This window comes from Callithrix jacchus, chromosome 8 (assembly GCF_049354715.1).
Source record: "Callithrix jacchus isolate 240 chromosome 8, calJac240_pri, whole genome shotgun sequence".
NCBI lineage: Eukaryota > Metazoa > Chordata > Mammalia > Primates > Cebidae > Callithrix > Callithrix jacchus.
The window spans coordinates 114,836,639-114,857,208 of NC_133509.1; the positions used below are offsets into that span (position 1 = coordinate 114,836,639).

The 20,570-nt window shown below is 37.7% G+C and overlaps 1 protein-coding gene across 50 annotated transcripts in view; it reads left to right on the forward strand.

Moving 5' to 3' along the window:
• The window catches only part of NRXN3 (neurexin 3), a 1,708,033-nt gene extending 1,691,887 nt beyond the window's left edge, over positions 1-16,146 (forward strand). For 26 of the 50 annotated variants that reach the window (XM_078335524.1, XM_078335523.1, XM_078335527.1 and 23 more), the window contains one exon: positions 13,829-16,146. In XM_078335524.1, coding sequence (XP_078191650.1) covers positions 13,829-14,754 — 926 coding nt within the window. In that variant the 3' untranslated portion in view covers positions 14,755-16,146. Of the gene's footprint in view, positions 1-5,938; positions 6,616-13,828 lie in introns of all 50 variants that reach the window. The other 24 variants (XM_078335540.1, XM_078335541.1, XM_078335543.1 and 21 more) reach the window with 3 other exon arrangements.
• The last annotated feature ends 4,424 nt before the right edge of the window (positions 16,147-20,570 follow it).

Genomic DNA, 20,570 nt, shown 5'->3' on the forward strand with positions numbered 1-20,570 from the left:
TTATGCTTATTTTGTGCTTTTTAATCTGTCTAGCATAGAGCAGGCCACAGCATAGGTCTTCAGTATGCATTTACTGAATTGAACTGCAAAAAAAATAAAAAATAGCACATCTCGCAATACTTGAAGCTCATTTTGATCAAGTATATGTGTGTAGTGGGGAATTCACAAAACTATTTTTGCTTTAGTTTATTTAATCAAGAGGAAATATCTTCAAAGTGAAAGAAACACAAAGGGCACTGTAAATACCACTCAAAGCTTGAGCTTAGCAACTGCTCCTCTGTTCTTAGTCTTGCCACTGTGTGGAATTTAGGACTTATATATGCAGATGGCTTGTTACTTGCAAACCACTGGACCACGCTTGTCCAACCCACAGCCTGCAAGGTGCATGCACCCCAGGACAGCTTTGAATACAGCCCACCACAAATTTGTAAACTTTCTTAGAACATTGAGTTTTTGCAATTTTATTTTGGCTCAAAGCTATTGTTAGTGTTGGTATTTTTTATATGTGGTAGAAGACAATTCTTCTTCCAATGTGGCTCAGGGAAGCCAAAAGATTAAAGATCCTTGCATTAGAACCTTTTAATCCTATTATAGGTAATATATTCTACAACATAAAAAAAATCTGTGTACCAGTAAGAAATAAAGGTTTTGTAGAAAACGTTTTCTTTCTTTAGTCTGAATAGCCCAAGATTCTCCTGACTTACTTTCTCCAGCCCTGGCCCCTCACCTCACCATCTCTTAGTTAGCTCCTGGTGAGGCTGTAGCCTGTTTTAATTTTCTGGGTGATCTGATCCAGCCTCTTGACCTTAAATGGCCTCTATATGTATGATGATAATTTTCAGTTTAAGCCTCCCTTCAGAATTCCAGTTTCTCAAATCCATCTAGCTATTTAACATTTTTACTTTGACACTTAAGAGACACTTTGGGTTCAAAAGCACTAAAACAGAACTTTGGATTCCCCAAACTTGCACATACTCTAGATTTCCTCATCTCTTGAATTTGATTCAAGTGTTCAAACCCCACATTTGTCATCAATCTTGGGCCCCCTGTCCCAATTCTCTTCCCTACCCCCAGTCAAGAAATCCTGTTGACTACACCTCGATAACAAATTGCTCGCATGTTTCTTTTGCTCCAGCTACCCATGCCTTAGTGTAAACCACCATCATTTCCTGCTTGGACTCTGCAACTGCTTCCCAATTGATCTCCCCAACTCTACTTTCGGTTTTCTAAAGTCTATTCTCTATACTGAAGCCAGAGTAATCTTTAAGAAGTATACATGTAACGAAAACACTTCACAGCAAAGAAAACAATCAGTAAAATGAAAAGGTAGCCTACAGGTTGAGGAAAACATATTTGCAAACCATATATCTAGGAAGGGGCTAACTTCTAAACTTTATAAAGAACTCATATGGCTCCATAACAAGAAAACATATAACCCGATTTTAAAAATAGACAAAGGAACCTGAATAGACATTCCTCTAAAGGAGTTATAAAATGGCCAACATATATGTGAAAAGATGCTTAACATAACTCACCACCAGGGACATGCCAATTAAAATCACCTGAGATATCACCTCATACCTGTTAGTGTAGGTATTATCAAAAAGACGAGGGATGACATGTATTTATGAGGATGTGGAGAAAAGGGAACCCTTGTATACTGTGGGTGGGAATCTGGATTGGTCCAACCATGACAGAAAACAGTATGGAAGCTCCTAAATAAATTAAAAATGGAATTGCCATGTAACCCAGCAATACCTTTTCTGAGTATATACCCAAGGGAAAGGAAATTACCATCTTGTAGAGATAGCTACACTCCCATGTTCACTGCAGCATTACTGTACATTATGGAACGGGTTCTTTCAGCCCTTTTCTGAACACCCTCTATGTCTACAGAAGAAGTTACGAGGAGTCAAGCTATATGCAGGGCTTGTTTTATGACACTGACAACAGCAATCCTCACGTACAGAATTTCATGTTCACCTACAGGTCTTCACTGTCCTTTTAAGTCAAACTGTGATTCAGAAATGAGCCGTTCATTCTCCCAGAAGAATTCTTCCATTCACCCCACAGACACAAAAATCACAATCAATGAAAATGTTTTTTTGTATATTTCACAGGAGAAACAGATATGGAAGCTTAACTCATGTATTTAATGCCCAGTTGAGTTAAAGCTTAACTCATGTATTTAATTTCTTCAAAATCTGCATTAGGTATTTGTTATTCCAACTTCTTTCTTGGCCCTCCCTGTTTGTAATTTTTAAAATCTTTACCCAGTGTTACATGAAGCCTGTTGATATGGTTCCCTCTGCCTTCTTCTTGCTAGTTTTTCCTGAGAAGTTTAAAATATATAATGTTGGGGCTGGGCACGGTGGCTCAAACCTGTAATTCCAGCACTTTGGGAGGCCGAGGCGGGTGGATCACGAGGTCAAGAGATCGAGACCATCCCAGTCAACATGGTGAAACCCTGTCTCTACTAAAAATACAAAAAATTAGCTGGGCATGGTGGCACGTGCCTGTAATCCCGGTACTCGGGAGGCTGAGGCAGGAGAATTGCCTGAACCCAGGAGGCGGAGGTTGCAGTGAGCTGAGATCGCACCATTGCACTCCAGCCTGGGTAACAAGAGCGAAACTCTGTCTCAAAAAAATATATATATATAACGTTATGCAAAGTAATTTACTGGGGCCTTTCTCTTGGGCCTCATCTCTATATTCTGAGGACAGTGTCCTCTAGCAAGGAGGACCCAGCCTTCCAGAAAGGAGGGTTTGTAACTAGAGTAACTGGAGAGTATCTTTGGGCTTCTGGAGCTCAACCCCAAGCAGTTCAGAAACATTTCTTTAAAACACATTCCCAAGATGAATTCTAATGACTGTAATTTTATTATATTGCATTTGGCATTTTAAAAATATTAATTTTACATTTAGACAGGGCTATTAGGACATGGTGGGATAAAAATGGTTGTATCAAAATACGCTGTTTCAAGTATTGTTGTATTATTTGTTCTCAATGTCAGACATAACCCAAATACATTCTTAATACCTAGAAAGGCACAGTCACAAAATCAGGCAGTTATTGATAATAAAAACCCAGTGTCGATAGCTAATGAAAGATGAAAATGAAGCTGTGACACGATTATGAACTACTATTAGCAAGCAATGTCATTTTGTATCTTAGAGACCAAACAAGGTTTGTGCATGTGAACTAATGGTTGACTTATACTGTAAAGATATACATGCATTACATTCAGGCTATGTTGGCTTCATTTAAAACTATGGCTTCCATGGGTTTAAAAAATACACATATTGTTTGCAAAGTGATAACCCTAAATTTTCATATATTCAATTGTTCAAACCAGTGATTTCTAGAATGTAAGTGGTGTCCTGCTTCTGAGAGTTTTAAAACAGGCAATTTTGGAATAGGTAAATTACTCAGTAGAAGCCTTAGGGAACCCAAATTGCTGATGTATCTTTTTCAAAATGCCTCTCATTATCCAGGAGAATGTTTTGTACTGGAAGTATCTATTCTGTAAGTCTCACATGTAGCCCAGTTATGTTTCCTACTTTTAAAAATTGTAGAACTTTGTCCTACAGAAGTCATTTGATGCCTTTTGAGATCATATATATATATATATATTTATAAAATCTTATACAATTTAATTCAATGTTAAAAGTATAATTAGTCAAAAAAAAAACAACTAAATGTCAACAAGGGTTTTTCTTTTTCTATATTATGGAAATTTTTTTCCTCCATCTAAAACTTTCCAGCTGCTCTCTGTGAAGTTCCCAGAATAATGATTAACATTATTAAACCAGAGACTAAAAATCTTGGTACGGACTGACCCATGGGGACACATTGCTATAATTATCTTAAAGTAAAATAATAAAAGGGGCGTCTCGTAGGGGGCAAAAGTTGGACTTATCCTCAAAATTTACTCTATTTGTCAAAGTCACCCGAAAGAGTTCTTGGGAGTGGTTGGAATTGGCTGTCAGAACCAGGTGCTCTCAAGTGTCTTGCCTTCGCGGTTCGCCTACCTGGGTTTCCCAGTCCTTGGTTGAGCATTTGTGTTCTCAAAGAGATGTAATACTGAGTATAATTCTAGTGATCTCTTCCAGTGGAGGCTGAGGCCATTTCTAAAAATTCCTTCCCTCTGTTCCTTCTACAGTATCTTCCTCTCAGTGTACGTGCTTGTGAGAGGCATAGTTTTCCTCAATGTACTTCAAATAAACCTTATTGGCATAGTGTTCCTCAAAGTACTTCAAATAAACCTTATTCCTTTCATGATCATCCCGTAGTTTACAGATAGTGATATTGTACTCACTGATATTGTACTTACCGGAGCGGAGAGGGGTTTTGCCTCTCTTACTTAAAAAAAAATTGGCTATTCCTCCATTTATCAGGTTCATTTTATTAACATTCTACTGTAATCATCATGCCCTGTCACTTTGACTAAGCCCAAGAACCCTCACACAGAGCAGTGTTAATTATAACCCCTCTATGCCTTATAAAATATGCCTTCTAGAGGCTACAAATAAATTTGGGATAAATTTCCTAAAGCAGAACTCATGAACCCATATGTATTTGATTCCAATTCCTGCCAGTACAGGTTCTAGTTCAACTCTCAACACACACACACACACACACACACACACACACACACACACACACACTCCCCTCTCACATGCTTTCCTTGTAACTGGCAGGAAGCCCTCTGATGTCCTTCACCCCTACTGGAAAGGCATGAAAGCAAACACAGTACCTTCCTCCTATCCCTTAAATTGGTTTTGTCTTGCTGACTCCTAATCCTAGCTTGCTGTTCTGTTTCCCTATTTTCCCCTAAATGCAACTTACTTTAAGCATGTGTTAACTGGATTAACATTCCTACAGTTAAAGGATAGTAAATGACAACCCATTTGTCAGTCTAGCTACTTTCTTCTCTCTTAAATGTCTACTTATGACGTACATCCAGACTGCACGCCCTTTTTATTTTTTCAAAGCAAAGCCAAACGTCATTAAACGCAATGTAAAATTAGTATTTAAAGAAAATGCAAAATTTGTTTTCAATTTTGGCCATCACCAAAAGGGGAATTAACAAGCTAAAAAAAAAAAAACAAAAAAACGTGTCCCCTGACTGCTCTGTCTGTGCCTTTCAAGCCTGTGCGTCTGGTTGTTCATCTCTGAAAGTGTGTGAAATACTTTTTTCTTTAAACTTTTTGTTTTTTTCTCCCTTCTTGTTTGGAACTTAAGTGCTTTTTATATTATATATATCTATATATATATATATATCAATGTGTTTCTTTTAATTGCTAGATCTTTATCTTAGATTTGATTTTATCTAAAATTATGAGAAAAAGTTATGAATTGTTTTCTGCAATTTTTCCCCACTCCCTCTTTAAATGTGGAACAACTTCAGCTGCAGAATCCTCACATCCACATCTTTCAGATTAGCTTGGTCTCATTGCCAATTGTGAGCAACATGGGTGGCATAAGGAAAATGGATGATGTCATTTGGAAAATACCATTTCTCTATAAAGAAGTAATTAGCATCCCATTGTATGGTCCCCCTGCTTATTACTGCCTTTCAATTACCTCTGTAGATTTCAAAACCTCCCCAACTCTAGATGGGGCTGAGTGGCTGCCGATGAAGTTGTTCAACTTGAATGCATAAATCTAGTCTCCTCGTTTTTGCTTTAAACTTTTTGATCATGACACTAGTATTTTATGTATTTTGGCTATTTTTAGTAGGAATAAAAGTTTAACTGTTTTTATTATTTGAAAATCTTTAATGAAACTGTAATAATTTCTGGAGTAATTGCATGTTGAAGAAGTTGCAGCTTAGGGTGTGTGAGATTGTCAGTGTTAGAGTTCTGTTCTTTATTTCCATAGATGGGCATGTGTAGGCTCATTTGTTTTTGTATATTGCCCATCCCTTCCTTACAGCCAGAAGCTCTAATGCAGCTAGATCACTCCGTGCCGCCCTTACATGGACATGGCGACTCACTTACACATTTACTCCTATCATCTTCATCTCCTGTGTAGTTCACTCATAGATATGACCCTCCCCGCCCTGCATCTTTCCTTCCCATACTCCCCCTTTCTTTAGCATCGTTAAAATTTATGTGCTGTCATCCATCTCCCTCAATTAAAGAAAGCTTAAAATTTGTCAAAAAGACAAAAAAAAAATTAAATATATATCTGAAAACCTATAAATGCAGAAATTCATTTAAAACCCATTAGATTCATAGAACTTTTTGAAAGGCAAATTATAAAAGTAAACAGGTTTTTTGTTTGTTTTTTCAATCACAGCAATCGGAATTATTCTAAATTCAAAACTGATACCTTCCCAAACTCCCCCTAAGTAAATTTGTTAAGTGCAGATTTTTTTTTCTTTTTATGTTATGTGGTGTGGATGTATGTGTTGTTGCCTCCCTGTATCATCCTCTGTTGTAAACTATATTTGAAAAATTAGACATTTTGCTCAAAAGTTTTTAAGAAATGACAACAAAAAAAGCAAGTTACAAGAATGTGGCAATTCTATTTGTCCAAGAGCATTCTTACACAACTTTCTTTTGTAAATTTTTCTTTCATGCCAAAAAACATGCGGGCAATTTGTTGATGTAAGTTGACTATAAATTAATATAGTATGCTTTTTTAATTTAAATTATTTTGCCTATATGGAAATGATTTATTTTTTCCCAAAACACCTTCTATTTTGTATTTGCTTTTCCTTTTCTTTCTGTTCTTATGTTTGTGAATGCCTCGATGTTATTTGCTTTCCTTTCCCAGCTTACTTTGGCTATGAAGTTGATTTTATTTTCTACAATATTATTTTGAAGACTATTTTATTTTTCATTTCATTTGTGTCTATTTGCTGAATTTTCACTGTTACGTTTTGTGCTGAATTGCTTCTAATAATCAATGTGAATTCTACTTTCAGTAGAAGGGGGTTAATACATTGTCCTTACTACCCAAAGAAAGCCTGGCCTCTTTGCCTGAACTTTTTATCACCACATTTAAAGCCTTGGAAGTATTGGTAGGCTGTATTTGGTATCTTAAAATTGTTTCCAGCCAATGGGAGGCATGTACCCCAGAAAAAAATAGTTGAGTTAGCTCCGAGTAGTACTAGTTGTAATTGCATCCTTTTTAAATTCCTTAGAAAGCATTTAGGAAATTAGTTATTTTCTTTCAGCAAAGGGGAAAATAAGGTACTCTCAAGTGACTGTGATAGAGTTTGGTTATCCAGGATTGCTTCACTCTCACCTTTGCTTCAAGCCACAAAATCAATTTTACTGAAAATGAAGAGATCAAGATTCTCAGGTCTTCAGTGTATTGTTCTATGATACTGACACCTTCCAGGATATGGAACGATACTGACACCTTTCAGGATATGGAACTAACTGGCAAAAGCACAGACACACACACAGAAGGCACACACACGCATTCTCTCTCTCGCCCTCTTTCCTTTATCTCTTTTCCTTTTCCCTTTTTCATTTCTCTCGAGGATTTAATCAGGTAAGCTTTCAGGGATCTTAAGATTCCACCAAGAAGAAAACATGATGATTTTCCTATCTAAAGTTTTACTTAGAAAATATTTCAGGTAGGTACTGCCACCGTGTAACTCCAGGGTAAGAATATTCCTTCACCTTAAGAGTATTTGGACCAATGCTGCCTTGTGCACTTCAACAAACATAAGATTGGTAAGAAGCACTATATAATTCTTTAATCAAGAAGTTACTTGTTTTGCTTTATAGATATTTGTGTTATTTGAAACTGTTATGAAAATATCAAACTGAACAGTGGATAAGAGAGGTTTCCAAACCTTAATGCATGTTTGGAAAGAGATGTTTCCAATAGCTTAATGCATGGGCTCTCTCTACCGCAGTGTATGTGATTTTGTGTTATTTGACAAACTGGATAATATTTTAGGTCTAAAACTTAGAACTTCCTACATGGGATGTTATTTTATCTTGTTGCATTAGAATATTTTCTATGAAAAAGATATCCAAAGATAAATTTAATAAAAGGTCATTTTTTTAAAAAAATTCAAGCTCTTTGAATCATTATAAATTATTCCTTATATTCTATTATCTAAAATAGCCTCAATAATCTAGATCCTATATAATTATATTTCTACCTTAGCATGAGGTCACTAAAGGTTAGAAGTGATTGTTTATAGCTCAAATATGTTAGTAGAAATAACACCCGTAACTAGCATTTCTGAATAGTAGTACGTACTGTGCTAACTACCTAACATAGAAAAAAATAGTTAATATGCATTTAATATTTGCATTGATGGTTTGAGGTAGGGTGTTTTATTATTCTCATTTTCTGTAGACTTTAAGAAATTGGATCAAATTCCTAAAGCTAGTAGGACCTCCTACAGAGTTCTGATGCTAAGAGTCTGAGTTACTTCAGAGGCAAAACTCTTAATAAGCAAATGAAACACTCCACTTGACATTTCATGTTTTGTAAGATATAATGACATCAACGGGCTGTGAATTATCTTATTGTTGAAAAATATAATCTGTAGCCTTTCAAAATCAAACCTATTTCAGACAAACCCTTTGCTAGGGAAAAGGGTGGTGGTGAAGGGAGGGAGAATGCCCTACCCAGAAATTCTCATCCAGTTAAAATGTAAGTTAAGCCCCTTTGAAATGCTTCAGTGTTTCTTCTGTCTTCTCCCCAGGTACTTGCCATGTTTGTCCCTAACTAGTTTTTCTGAAGGTTGATAGCAATTTCATGGTTACAACCTTTATGATATTCAAGTGTTACAATATACACTTCTGTGTGACCAAAGAGTTAAATATCTTTGAATAATTAAATTTTGGGGGGAGAAAAGAATGATTTCTCCCTATTATGTGAATTTTCCTTTTTTTCTATTTTTTATGTGAATTTTCAAGCAGAAAATTCTAATAATATAAATAAGAGATGAGGTGAAATACCCAATACATATAACAAGAATTTAAGGAATTCAAGCATGGTGTCCTTTCCTTGTTCAGCATCACTGTTTTGGTATTTTTGTGAACTCTCAAAACCCAAATATCTCCAGATTGGCAAGGGTTGAAACTTCATGCCCCTTTTTTCTTTTTTCTTTTTTTAAAGATAATCCATTACATTCACTATCACCTACAACATTCTCACAGTTCAGAAGAGTTCTATTAAATTTTTTATACACTTTCTTTTTTGATGGCAGTGAGCCCCTTTTGCTGGATATCAGCCCTAGAGGCATGAATTATATATCTATAAATACACTTATAAAACAAAAAGCCAGGCAGCCTTCAGGGCTAAAATAGACCTTTTATATCTCTAATGATCTCTCTAGTTTAAAGAAAAGCACAATCCTGTCAAAAAGGGGTATGTATGCCCGACTTTAAAATGCTAACTTTAAGGAATACAGATAGTTCTTGTCCCAAACTAAAGAAGAATTCTGGGGATGGCATAGGAAGTCTGGGTTTTGATGGATTACAGGTTTTGTTTTTCTCTGCCTGTAAACCTTCATGACTTTGCTTCCATGAATACTTTTGTAGGGTTCTTTGCTTCCATGAATACTTTTGTAGGCAGACACACATAGCTGATCACTGACTTCGTGCTCTCTGGGAAGTGAAGAAAATATTATCAGCTGCCTAAACATTTCTGAGTGTAGTAATTTTTGATTAAATAAACAATAAGCTTTGAATAGCTTCCCACCAAACTAAGTTATTTCTCTTAAAAATCTAACAGTAAGGCCGGGCGCGGTGGCTCAAGCCTGTAATCCCAGCACTTTGGGAGGCCGAGGCGGGTGGATCACGAGGTCAAGAGATCGAGACCATCCTGGTCAACATGGTGAAACCCCGTCTCTACCAAAAATACAAAAAATTAGCTGGGCACGGTGGCGCGTGCCTGTAATTCCAGCTACTCGGGAGGCTGAGGCAGGAGAATTGCCTGAACCCAGGAGGCGGAGGTTGCGGTGAGCCGAGATCGCGCCATTGCACTCCAGCCTGGGTAACAAGAGCGAAACTCCGTCTCAAAAAAAAAAAAAAAAAAAAAAAAAAAATCTAACAGTAGGAGAATATGTCACTTCCTCCTCTCAAATGATGTAAGCCTTTGATCCCCCAGGACACCATTATCATCTCAATCTTAAAGATGGATGATATTAAAATTCATTACGCCAACGTATACTCTAATCCCAGGCATGTTTCATGTTTACAGTTATCTAAAATTTTCTACCTATTTTCATTAGAATTCCCATTTGTCATAAGGACCCCCCTGTATCCCAGTTGACTTCATTTTAAACAAAAGGCATTCTTCCCACTTCTTGAGATGCCAGGAAAGAGGGGTTAGGAAAGCTTCTACCACTTTTTGTCTAAAAATCAACATAATTTGGGCTCAGATTTTCCCAACAAAGGAAAATCATTTATCATTTTTTATCACTGCTACCGAGGTTAATAATGAAATGGCAAAGAAAATTGAAGATAGTGGTTCTGAAAGACTTTGTTTTCTAAACTCTGAAATAGTATACCCGTCATTTCGGTTTTAAAATAAGATCTTACCATTTCATTTTGGGACCCACCAGGCTTTTAAAAGCTCTTTATACTTTTTTTTTATTTTTGAGATGGAGTTTTTCTCTTGTTACCCAGGCTGGAGTGCAATGGCGTGATCTCAGCTCACCACAACCTCCACCTCCTGGGTTCAGGCAATTCTGCCTCAGCCTCCTGAGTAGCTGGGATTACAGGCACGCACCACCATGCCCAGCTAATTTTTTGTATTTTTAATAGAGATGGGGTTTCACCACGTTGACCAGGATGGCCTCGATCCCTTAACCTCGTGATCCACCCGCCTTGGCCTCCCAAAGTGCTGTGATTACAGGCGTGAGCCACCGCGCCCGACCACCAGAAGCTCTTTATAAAGTAACAAGCCTCAGCATCCTCTTACTCTACAGTTATAAAAAGTGTGGCTACTCCTTTTTACTCTAAGATACTTGCATTAGTGTGTTAAGTGTGAGGGAGATAGCAAAGGAAAATTAAGTAATTCAACTGCAGAATGAGCAGTTTGCAGATTTTGAAACAATAAGTACACTGTGGAAGCTTTAGCTAGTATTGAAAAGAGAAAACAAACTAAAAAAAAAAAACCCAAAAAGGCAAATTTAAGACTCCAGTTGGGTGTCACAGATAGTACACAAAAACTGCAACTGAATGCCACTCTATCATCATGAAGATGGTGATCTTAATCCCACTTAAAGGGACACTAGACTCTTACCGACAATTTGCCATTATATATAAACTATTTGTCCCAGGACTTTGCTTCCCAAGATACTGTTATTCCTTGTCCTTTAATCCAGATTCTTCTTTGTTTACTCTACATGGGGTAGATTTGTCATTGCTGTAAGGAACAAATGACCTGGTGTTTGTGTCAGAAAAGAACACACATGTTAAACCATTGTTACTGATAAGTTAAAAAAAGAAATCCTGCCTTGTCCTCTGAAGGTAAGTAAAATCATTCCTGAGAAATCTGCAAGGAAGCTTTAGAAAGAGTCCATGGGCCTTCACTTCCTCTCTCTCATCGCTGCTCTCCTATTACTCAAACATTGCCCTCTTTCATCTATTACCTCATATCTACCACGTGGGGCCCCCCTAGCAGAAGAAGAATAAAAGTTTGCTCAGAGTTAGTTTTAGGACTGGCTTACCTTTAGGGAACTGCACTCCAAATCCCATTTATAAAAACTAGCAAAAGTGTGTAAATTATGCATTAAATAAGTTGCAAGGCATATGAATTATATATGTTCACAGTGTAAAAAAAAAAATTTGTGTATGCTGGTCCAGTACAGCAAGTCTGAATCTTTGGCAAACCTGCAAAGATCATTTAGCTCAATAGTTTCACATTCTGAGCACTAGAATAGAGGCTCAGGTTTAGAGCGCATACTATAAAGTCATCTTGAGAATCTCAAAAGGTGTTTTCTTTTTTTAATTTCATAGTAAAGTTATCACATAGGCCAGAGATGGCAGTACAACATTCTGTTGTCCCTTCCCTTCCAAATGATACACATTGTATACTTTATCAGCTCCCTCCCAAACTTAGTTTCTTTCTGCAGAACACAACTGTTACTGGCTAAACAGGGGAGAATAAAGGCTTCTGACATGGGCACCAGCTGTTCTCAGTGCTTTGAAGGTAGGCATTAGCTTTCTTCTCAGGAAGCTCTTCTCTTAGCATACCTGAAACCTGGACAATTTGGATGCACAGGAAGCTTTCCACACCTTGCATCAGTGTTTCAAGATGCAAGGTGTGGAAAGCTTGTATCTTCAGACATTTCCTGTGCATCCACAGGGAAGGTTTTAATTTGTGAATCAATCTTCATAAGAAAAATCCTGGAAAACTGTAGGCTCAAAGGCTTATTCGCTTGGAGTGCCCCTAGAACTCTGGTACTGAATCACCTCTTTGTCTGGCTTTGTTACTGATGAGGGGTACCTCAGCTTTAGTCTATCTGTTAACAGCTACTCAAACACTGACTATACCACCACGGCAAAGTTATTACCAAGGGCAAGATACACAGTACATGGTACCAGCTGACAGCCCAATGGGTCAGCTCAGAAAGAGGCCTTCAACTATAAAGTCACATTATTATCTCAACTTTCTGACTGACCGAGGCAGGGAAACATTCACACCATCCCTGCGAGTGGATTTTTTTAAGTGATAGTTGGAATGTGTTTTTCTGGAATAAATTCAATAGAGACATGCACTATAACTTAAGATTCTTCCTCTTCTTGGAAAGTAACATTATAAAGAGACACTGAAGAGAGATCGATTATCTTACTGACATAAAAGCATAGCAATCTTGGCCTTACAGCCAGGTGAGCAACCACTACTGCAGAATATTTGTGGTACCCATCATCTGCAAGTCCCTGTGACTTAATGAACTATTCAGAGCCTTCTTTGCTGACTTAGTCCACATGATTTTAAGCACAGTAACAAGGGTCTATGGGTAAACCAATACATTTTTGCCACACTAGTTAGGAAGCACTGATTTTAAAAACTCACTTTGCTAAGTCGACATTTCTGAGTCTAAAAGTTTCGAGTCATGGATTTCTAGGCTGGTTATTTTGAAAATCTAGCTTCCAGTTCAGCATATATTGCATCTAGCATGAAAGCAATGCATAAACATATTGAAGAATACAAGGCAAGTTATCATTTAACAGTCAGGAGAATTTCTGGAAAAGCACAGTCAAAATGGATTTGTTAGATGAACATTTTTAACTTCTAAATCCATGTCACTCAGCTGAGAGTAAATGAGGACTGTGATTCCTAAGTGTGAAATAAAAGGAGGTAACTTAAGAAAACACAAAGGACAGAATCTTTTATGTTTCTTGATCTTGGTCTCAATAAGATGGTGAATAGGTCATTCTCATCCTCCTGGGAGTAAATGAGTAGAAACCCAAGAAGGCAATAAAGAAATCTTATATGCATATTAATAAATTCATCACTTAAGCACACCATGTGTGCATGTACTCACACATACCAATTTTGATAGCCAGCCAATATTTATAACAATATAATTGATTGAATGTCATCAGCACATAAGCAGATCCTGGAAAGAACATATACAGTTGAATTCTATCTAAATAATTACTTGAGAGTATCTTCAAAATCTAAGCCCCTGATCTAGGGATTTCAGGTTTGGGTGGCAAGAGGCATATAAAAGGCTCTAAACCTGCCTAGAATGATTAGACTACATCCAGAAAAGATCCCGATCATTCTATTATGATTTCTGAGGCATACGCTATGAACTACACTGGTTGAGTGACTGAGTTGTGTTTACAAGTATACTAACTCTGTTTTTCTTTTTCTTTTCAATCCCAGGAGGTGAATTAGTTATCCCTCTTCTTGTAGAAGACCCTTTAGCTACCCCTCCTATTGCTACTCGTGCACCTTCCATTACACTTCCCCCTACCTTTCGCCCCCTCCTCACCATTATTCAGACCACCAAAGATTCCCTGTCCATGACCTCTGAGGCGGGGTTACCTTGCTTGTCGGACCAAGGCAGCGATGGTTGTGATGATGATGGCTTGGTGATATCTGGGTATGGCTCAGGGGAAACCTTTGACTCTAACCTGCCCCCTACTGATGATGAAGATTTTTACACCACCTTCTCCTTGGTAACAGATAAGAGTCTTTCCACTTCAATCTTCGAAGGTGGCTACAAAGCACATGCGCCCAAGTGGGAATCCAAGGACTTTAGACCTAACAAAGTCTCCGAAACTAGTAGGACTACTACCACATCTTTATCCCCTGAGCTGATCCGCTTCACAGCTTCCTCCTCGTCTGGGATGGTGCCCAAATTGCCAGCTGGCAAAATGAATAACCGTGATCTCAAACCCCAGCCTGATCTAGTGTTGCTTCCGTTGCCCACTGCCTATGAGCTAGACAGCACCAAACTGAAGAGCCCACTAATTACTTCCCCCATGTTCCGTAATGTGCCCACAGCAAACCCCACGGAGCCGGGAATCAGACGGGTTCCGGGGGCCTCAGAGGTGATCCGGGAGTCGAGCAGCACAACAGGGATGGTCGTCGGCATTGTGGCTGCTGCCGCCCTCTGCATCTTGATCCTCCTGTACGCCATGTACAAGTACAGGAACAGGGACGAGGGGTCCTACCAAGTGGACGAGACGCGGAACTACATCAGCAACTCCGCCCAGAGCAACGGCACGCTCATGAAGGAGAAGCAGCAGAGCTCGAAGAGCGGCCACAAGAAACAGAAAAACAAGGACAGGGAGTATTACGTGTAAAAACACGCGAACACTGCTCACACGTGCGTTTCACAGTTACGTCTATCCTCGCCTATGAATCTTTGGACGGTGAGATCTCACAGAGGTCAGAACTGCTGGAACTATGAAATGGGGTGTCTACCACGACTCTGGTGGGGAAAACCATTTTTTTTAAAGGACACACACACTCACACACAGTGATGCATCTCCCTCTAAAACTCGGCCACGGCCCGCGGCGAGGTGCCAGCGGTCGCTGGGACACAGACGGTCTCGTGCCCTTGCTGTATCATAAGCACACACTTAGCACTCTGGAGCCGGCAGGTGGCTCCCCCACTTCCGCAGGCCTGGAAGCTTCCTTCTCCGGCGGACCTTTTACTAAAAGGTAGAAGACTTCATGGCTTACTTGTTCCATAACTCCAAGTGAGTCTGTAATGATGTTTGTGAAGCTTGACTGTAACCATGTTTTTTCGGTTTAATTATGTAAAAAACAAAACCACCACCACAACAAAAAAAAGAAAAAAGTTAAAAAAAAAACACCAAAAAAACAAAAACAAAAAACAGACCAAAAAAAAAAACAAAAAAAAAACAAAAAAAAAAACAAACCCACAACCCTTATCTGGTTCTAACCAGTGTGCGTGTAATAAGATCTGAGGGGAAATATGGCTTTTGGGTTTTTGTTTATTTTTTTTGATAATGATTGGACATCAGAAGAGGAAAAAAAAAAACTCGGAAAACAAAAGTGAGAGAGACTATTGCCATATGAACTCAAAAGCTACCATGGTGTTCACTCTACATATCAGGTTATGGTGTCTCTAGGATCTGTTGTTTGTTTCCTGTAAGATGCTTTGCTGAACACATAGCAAAATTCATGTGATGGATGGTAATGTTGATTCGAAAAGCTGGTTCCCCAGGATCTAATTTCAGAATTTACCACCCGAACCCTGAACAGACAGGTTTAGGGCTGGTGTTATCAGAGCTATTGGCTTTACTTAACAATATTGTATTTGTCCATTCACCCAGCCAAACTGTGTTAAAGAGGAAAGCCCCACAAACTAAAACAGCCTTTCTAGGGAAGAGGAAGGGGAGGTGGGCTGGATCTGTAACTGATTGAAGTGCATGCAAATAAAAAAGACAATACTAAAGTCTGTTGAATAATCAAACCAGACAGTAGGGGAGTTCAACTTGCGATGGAAACACGAAAGGTCACACAAGCCAAACACATCATGCCAGAGTACGAAACACATAGTTCTTTCCCTGCCCCGAACATGACAATGGTTTTCATAGTGGTTTAATTTTGCAGCCTGACATTTATGGATAACTCTGTCCTTCCATTTGCTCACTTCTCCCTTCACCCATCTTTTTTAAAAACAAATAATAAATGAATAAAGCTGCTGTGACACACACACAAAAAAAGGAATTTAATAGTATAATATATATATAAATAAATATATATGCAGATATATTTATCATGGTATGTTTGATGGGATGACTGACACAGGAAATCTGTTAAAGTCTTGAAGTGGAATGAGAATGTTGTTTTAGAAGAAAATAACAAAACAACAAAAAAGCAAACCTTAAAATGTGAAGAAAGCGTGAGTTTTAGTTTTGTCACAGTTAACTGTGTCAAAGAGAATTAAAACAAACTTCAGATTTTGTTTACATATTTTACTACATTTTTGCTGGTATAATTCCTTAGCCACCTATGTAAATACTGCTTTAAAAACTGGTTTTATTTTTTCCTGTTTATTTCTGTTTGGTTTATATTCTGGTTGTCTTTTTCTTTTTGTAAAGAGGAAACAATGTACAGAAAAACAATAAACTGGTTGTATGGCCATAGCTATCCAAAAGCAAGAGACAAAGCAAGACAAATATCCACACAAAAATGAAGTGTGTCCTCTGGAGGGTCAGAGATATACAATTTCTTTTGTACAGATGAAAATCAATCAGCCGTTTAGATTTAGAAATCTACTCTTGCTGGTCTTTGTAAGTTGCATGAATATTTGACTTTGAAAAAATATCTTAAAGACACGGGGCAAAAAGCGCCATCTAAATGGTAGCCTTTACTAATGTGTATGGAAAGAGGTGTTCCTCATTATCTAATATTTCAATGTGTTAAGAGTTTGATTTTTTTTGTTATCATTAAAAAAGACAGGATTATAAAGAGATATCAAAGCACGATTTTAGATAACCTAAATGGCCCAGCCTATATAAAGTTGATTATATCTCGATGTCTGTAAAAGATTGCTGTTCTTGGCGTCTTGAGGTCTTGTGAACTGATTTCCTGCTTTCTTTCATTTTTCACATTTGAGTAAAAATACATTTGTTATATTCCTTTTAGTGTAAGTTTCTATTTGGACAATTTTATGGGAACATGTGCATTCTGTATGTGAGCTTCTATCATATTCCTGTTTTATTAGCAAAACCTAAAGGAATTTATTTTATGATGTTGTGACATTACTGCTTTTTCTTTTTTCTTTTCTCTTTTATTTCATATTTGCATTTTCGTTCAAGGATATGCTTAGCAATAAAATGTTCTTCCCAAAACCTGGTATGATGGTGTACTTTTATTTTCTTAACATTTGGGAAAATATCTCACACTGGAGCTAAAAGTATGTCATATCTTATTAAAAGCTGAATAAGAGCGAGACCACTTTCATGTGATAGAAAATATTCTAGGCAGTTACTAATTATTACATTAAGTTATCAAAAATGGTATATTTATGAGATAATCATCATCTGTTACTTAAGACATCATTGTTTAGATTGCTATGATAGAATAACCAGGAACGAGTGCATTTTCCTGAAAAGATGATAGAAACATTATATTCTGGAAAAGATTATTGGATACTATGTTTTTAAAAAGTATTTGGTACCTTTTACATTTTTTCTATAAATCAACAAGCTTTAAACAATATTTCAAACTATGTTCACTTGGTGGCATAAGCACTAGAAAGCCTTAGATGTTTTCTTGCCAAGCCTCCCATCATATTAAAATAAAAAATCAAAAACCAAAATTTAAATCGGTGCTTGAATTTTAACAGCTTCTTACCAGAATTTCTGATTACAAATTGTTTCATACACTCATTATAGCAGAAATGTCTTATATTTCTGATTCTCTTAGCACACACTTACTTGGCCAACTGGGTAATCCATCATATTCCCTATATTCTTCACTGTGATCTAGAAAGTAAATAGCTGTCCTTTATTCCTATGTTGGTTACCAGTTTCCAAAGAGTTAGAATTTAAAAATTTTTTACTTTTAAAGGATAAGCCTGTGCCTTCAAGATACCATTAGTAGAATGATTATACTATCAACTATCTTAGGAACGGAGAAAAAAAGATAGGTTCACTGATGTCAAATTATGGAAAGTTTTTGTTCCTGTCTTCAAAGTTCTTCAAAATTAGACTTTCTCCCATAATTTTTTGAGATGGAATCTTGCAGCCTACAGTACACTGGCATGATCTTGGCTCATTGCAATCTCTACCTCCCAAGTTCAAGCAATTCTCCTGCCTTAGCCTCCTGAGTAGCTGGGACTATAGGCATGTGCCACCACGCCCAGCCAATTTTTTAGTTTTTTTTTAATTTTTAGTAGGGAAGGGTTTCACCATGTTGGCAAGGCTGGTCTCAAACTCCTGACTTCAAGTGATCCACCTACCTTGGCCTCCCAAAATGCTGGGTTTGCAGGTGTCAGCCACTGTGCCTAGCCTACTCTCAGAATCTTTCTAAGTCTCACTATTTAATATATAATTCTAGGACTACTTTAAGCATTCACTTTTTCTATGATTCAAGAAACATTTATTGAACACTTATGTGCAAGCTCGTCTCCTATTGGCTATTGTTATTTTGTTTCTATGAAGACAGAAAATGGCTAGAAGAATTGTAAACCCTTTTTGTCTCTTGTACAGATCTATACAGGCCCAGCCTCTCTTTGCCCATATTCAAACTGAAGTTTGGTCTTTATCCAAAAAATACCCAAGCCCTGTGTTTGTCCCAGTTGAACTAATATCTTAATTATATAGTTTAAGGTCAGTTTGATAATGTCTATTGAATGTTTATTAAATTTTGGTATTTTAAATTGAGACCCTTAGGAGCTTATAATCTAGTAAAGAGGCACAAATAATGATACTACAGTGAAGGCAAATTAGCTATCAAAATGTACAAACTAAGTTCTTAGGGAGCTTAGAAGACATTATGTAAAGGAAGGTTTAATAGAAGGGGTGATATGTTTGGTAAACCTTGGAAAACTGATAGGCAGAAATAAGGCCTGTATGTCATTCTAAGCAAAGCCTTGAATAGGGAGCAACCAGGATGAAAACCAATTTGGATTTGTGACAGACTGCAAAAAGTGCATTGGAGGAAGATATGAGCAGAAAGGTTTTTGAAATCATGTCAATGAATGGGAAGGAGAGAGAAATGGGAGAATAGCTCAAGAAGGTCAAGGTCAAGGGCTTGTTTGTCATCGAGTACAAAGGACTCAAGCATATTTGAAGTGAAAGGTAATAATTGATCTACTCTTAGTGAAGTTGAAACATGATGGAGCAACTGAGTTTCCTGGTAGAGATGTTATTCTGAAAAAAAAAAAAAAAAAAAAAAGGTCGGTGGGGGTGGGGAGATGTAAGTCAATCTTCTTGGAGAGAATGAGATCAGAAACTGACATATTGCTATAGAAGTTGCAAAAGCTATAGGAAAAGGGCCTCAATGTTCTGGATATATTAAGGGACAAGGTCAGATACCCAAGTGGGACCTGAGTAACAATGGCGGAAGTCCACTGACAGCACTGATAGGAAGGCTGCTAATAAAAGGACCTCTAAGTATCAGTCAGGAGTCAGTTGGCATTAATAATACAACTTTAAATCTGTACTATATTTTTTCTTTTGTTGTTGAAATAGTGAGGGCAAGTATTTTTCTAATTGTGTTTATTACAAAGAAAACAGACCTGGCCATGTGTGGCCACTCACGCCTATAATCCCAGCACTTTGGGAGACCGAGGTTGGTAGATCACCTAGATCAAGAGTTCAAGATCAGCCTGGCCAATATGGTAAAATCCTGTCTCAACTAAAAATGCAAAAATTAGCCAGGTGTGGTGGCCCGCACCTATAATCCAGCTACTCAGGAGGCTGAGGCAGGAGAATTGCTCCAACCCGGGAGGCAGAGATTGCAGTGAGCCAAGATCAGTCACATCACTGCATTCCAGCCTATGTGACAGAGTGACACTCCATCTCAATAAACGAAAACGAACCCAAAGAACTTAAATGACTTCTCCAAGGTCACACACCTAATATGTGACAAAGTCTTAAAATCCATTCTCGTGGTTCTGAATTGAGAGCTCTCTTTGGTAATTCTGCCTCTATAGAAGCAAGTCATTTTCTACTTTTTCCAGAAGCATTTGAAGTGGAAGCTAAGGCAGAAAATGATAGGATGGTTTGTTAGTCTACTGGAATTAGCATGACAAAATACCACAGGATGGGTAAACAACCGAAATGTGTTTCTCACCATTATGGAAAGGAAATTGCAGATCAAAGTTCTTTAGGGCTCAGCTTCTCGTAAGGGCTCTCTTCCTGGCTAGTAGACAGCTACCTTCTCAGTATGTACTCACAGGGCCTTTCTTCTGTTCATGCCCTGAGAGGGGGATTTCTTTTTCTTGCTCTTCTTCTATGACCACCGACGCTATTGGTTAAAGCCCTGCCATTATGACTCGGTTTAACCTTAGTTACTTCCTAGAGACACTATCTCCCAGTATAGTCATGTTTGGGGTTAAAACTTCAACATATGAATGTTGGAGGGGATATGGTTCTATTTCTAGCAAATGAACAGTATTGGGAATTGATAAGGTGAA